This window comes from Eucalyptus grandis, chromosome 4 (genome assembly GCF_016545825.1).
Source record: "Eucalyptus grandis isolate ANBG69807.140 chromosome 4, ASM1654582v1, whole genome shotgun sequence".
Classification (NCBI taxonomy): Eukaryota; Viridiplantae; Streptophyta; class Magnoliopsida; order Myrtales; family Myrtaceae; genus Eucalyptus; species Eucalyptus grandis.
Genome location: NC_052615.1, coordinates 25,116,588 through 25,117,938, shown reverse-complemented (window position 1 = coordinate 25,117,938; position 1,351 = coordinate 25,116,588). Strand labels below are relative to the sequence as shown.

The 1,351-nt window shown below is 44.7% G+C and overlaps 1 protein-coding gene across 1 annotated transcript; it reads left to right on the top strand.

Annotated features, from left to right (window-relative positions):
* Positions 1-238: 238 nt before the first annotated feature.
* On the top strand, positions 239-814 carry LOC120292569. The gene has a single exon (XM_039310827.1). The coding sequence runs from the start codon at positions 239-241 to the stop codon at positions 812-814; it is 576 nt and encodes a 191-aa protein (XP_039166761.1).
* The last annotated feature ends 537 nt before the right edge of the window (positions 815-1,351 follow it).

The following is a 1,351-nucleotide window of genomic DNA, read 5'->3' as shown; positions in this document are numbered from 1 at the left end:
CGGTAAAAGATATTTCATCGTGGTAGAAATTTAAGCAAAAAGCTGGATTCATCAAGAAAAAGTTCAGACACATCCTTCAATAATTTTATGATTCTTCGAATTCCCATATTAATTAAGACGACCGAAACAATGCACAGTCCAGCATCTGCACCCTTAACTCTCTCTCTCTCGCTCTCTCTCTCTCTCTCTCTCTCTCTCTCAAAAAAGAAAGAGAATGGAAGAACACGAGCTTGAAACAATGGAGGAAGGCAATGACAATAAGTATCAAAGACGAAGGACTTGCATACCAGTAAACATAGCAGAAAACTGGTTCCGATACTTCCAGTACGACCCCGAGCAGGACTCAGCGAGTGAGGTGCGGAACATCCTCCTGATCATCGCTACCCTGGTTGCGACTGTCACGTTCCAGGCAGGCGTGAACCCTCCCGGCGGGATATGGCAAGACAATGATGATGGCCACTCGGCTGGCAGAGCAATCTATGCGTCTCATCAGATTGCCTTTTATGTGTTCTTGGTCTCTAACACTTTCGCGCTCTCCACTTCTCTGCTTGTCATTGTCTGTCTCACTTACAGGTTCCCATTCCACTTTGAGATATGGGTGGCCACGGCCTCGATGATGGTGACCTACGCGTCGGCAATCTTTGCCGTGACGCCACATGAGTCGGTGAGGTTCCGCTACGTGTTAATCGCAGGGACGCTACCAGTGATATGTCGGTGCATTTTCCAAATGTACAGGAAGCTGGATAATTCGAGCAAGCAGTCACCGAATAGCGTGAGCCAGCAGAAAGGAAGGCCAGACAACGCCCGGTGGTAACAAAATGAGACAAGGAGTTGCTTCTGTCAATTAGTTTGTGTGAGGTTTGTGGTTTTTTCTCCATGCTAAAGAAAACTTTCCTCCAACCAAGTTTTTTACTTAGTTGGATATAAGTTTGAATTTTATGAACATGCAAACGTGATTAAATTGCGAGTGATGTCCGTCTTTCTAAGTATGAATTAGATCTATTGTATGTTGAATATATTTGCATTTGTTGTCTTCGTTCACCACGCGTCCTCTTGGATTATACTTCAACGCAACCCATCACTGCCCAACAAAAGACCAACACCCATCTCTCTCCTCTTCCCTCTGTCTCCCTCCACCCGCTCAACTGTTGCCAAACGACGCGACCGCTGAACCCCCATAACCACCATGAATAGAGCGATCTGAGCCATTCTGAAGAAAATCAAAGAGATTAAGAAAGCAATGATTCAAAGGTAAATTTCCCGCGATCTGAGCCATTCTGAGCCATAATACGCACTTTGCTCCTACAGTATATACTACTATTTATATTAAGAAGACAACCAAATTTCCTAT

Bases quoted from the DNA above. Each gene is read 5' to 3' on its own strand.
- LOC120292569 (XM_039310827.1), top strand. From the start codon at position 239: ATGGAGGAAGGCAATGACAATAAGTATCAAAGACGAAGGACTTGCATA.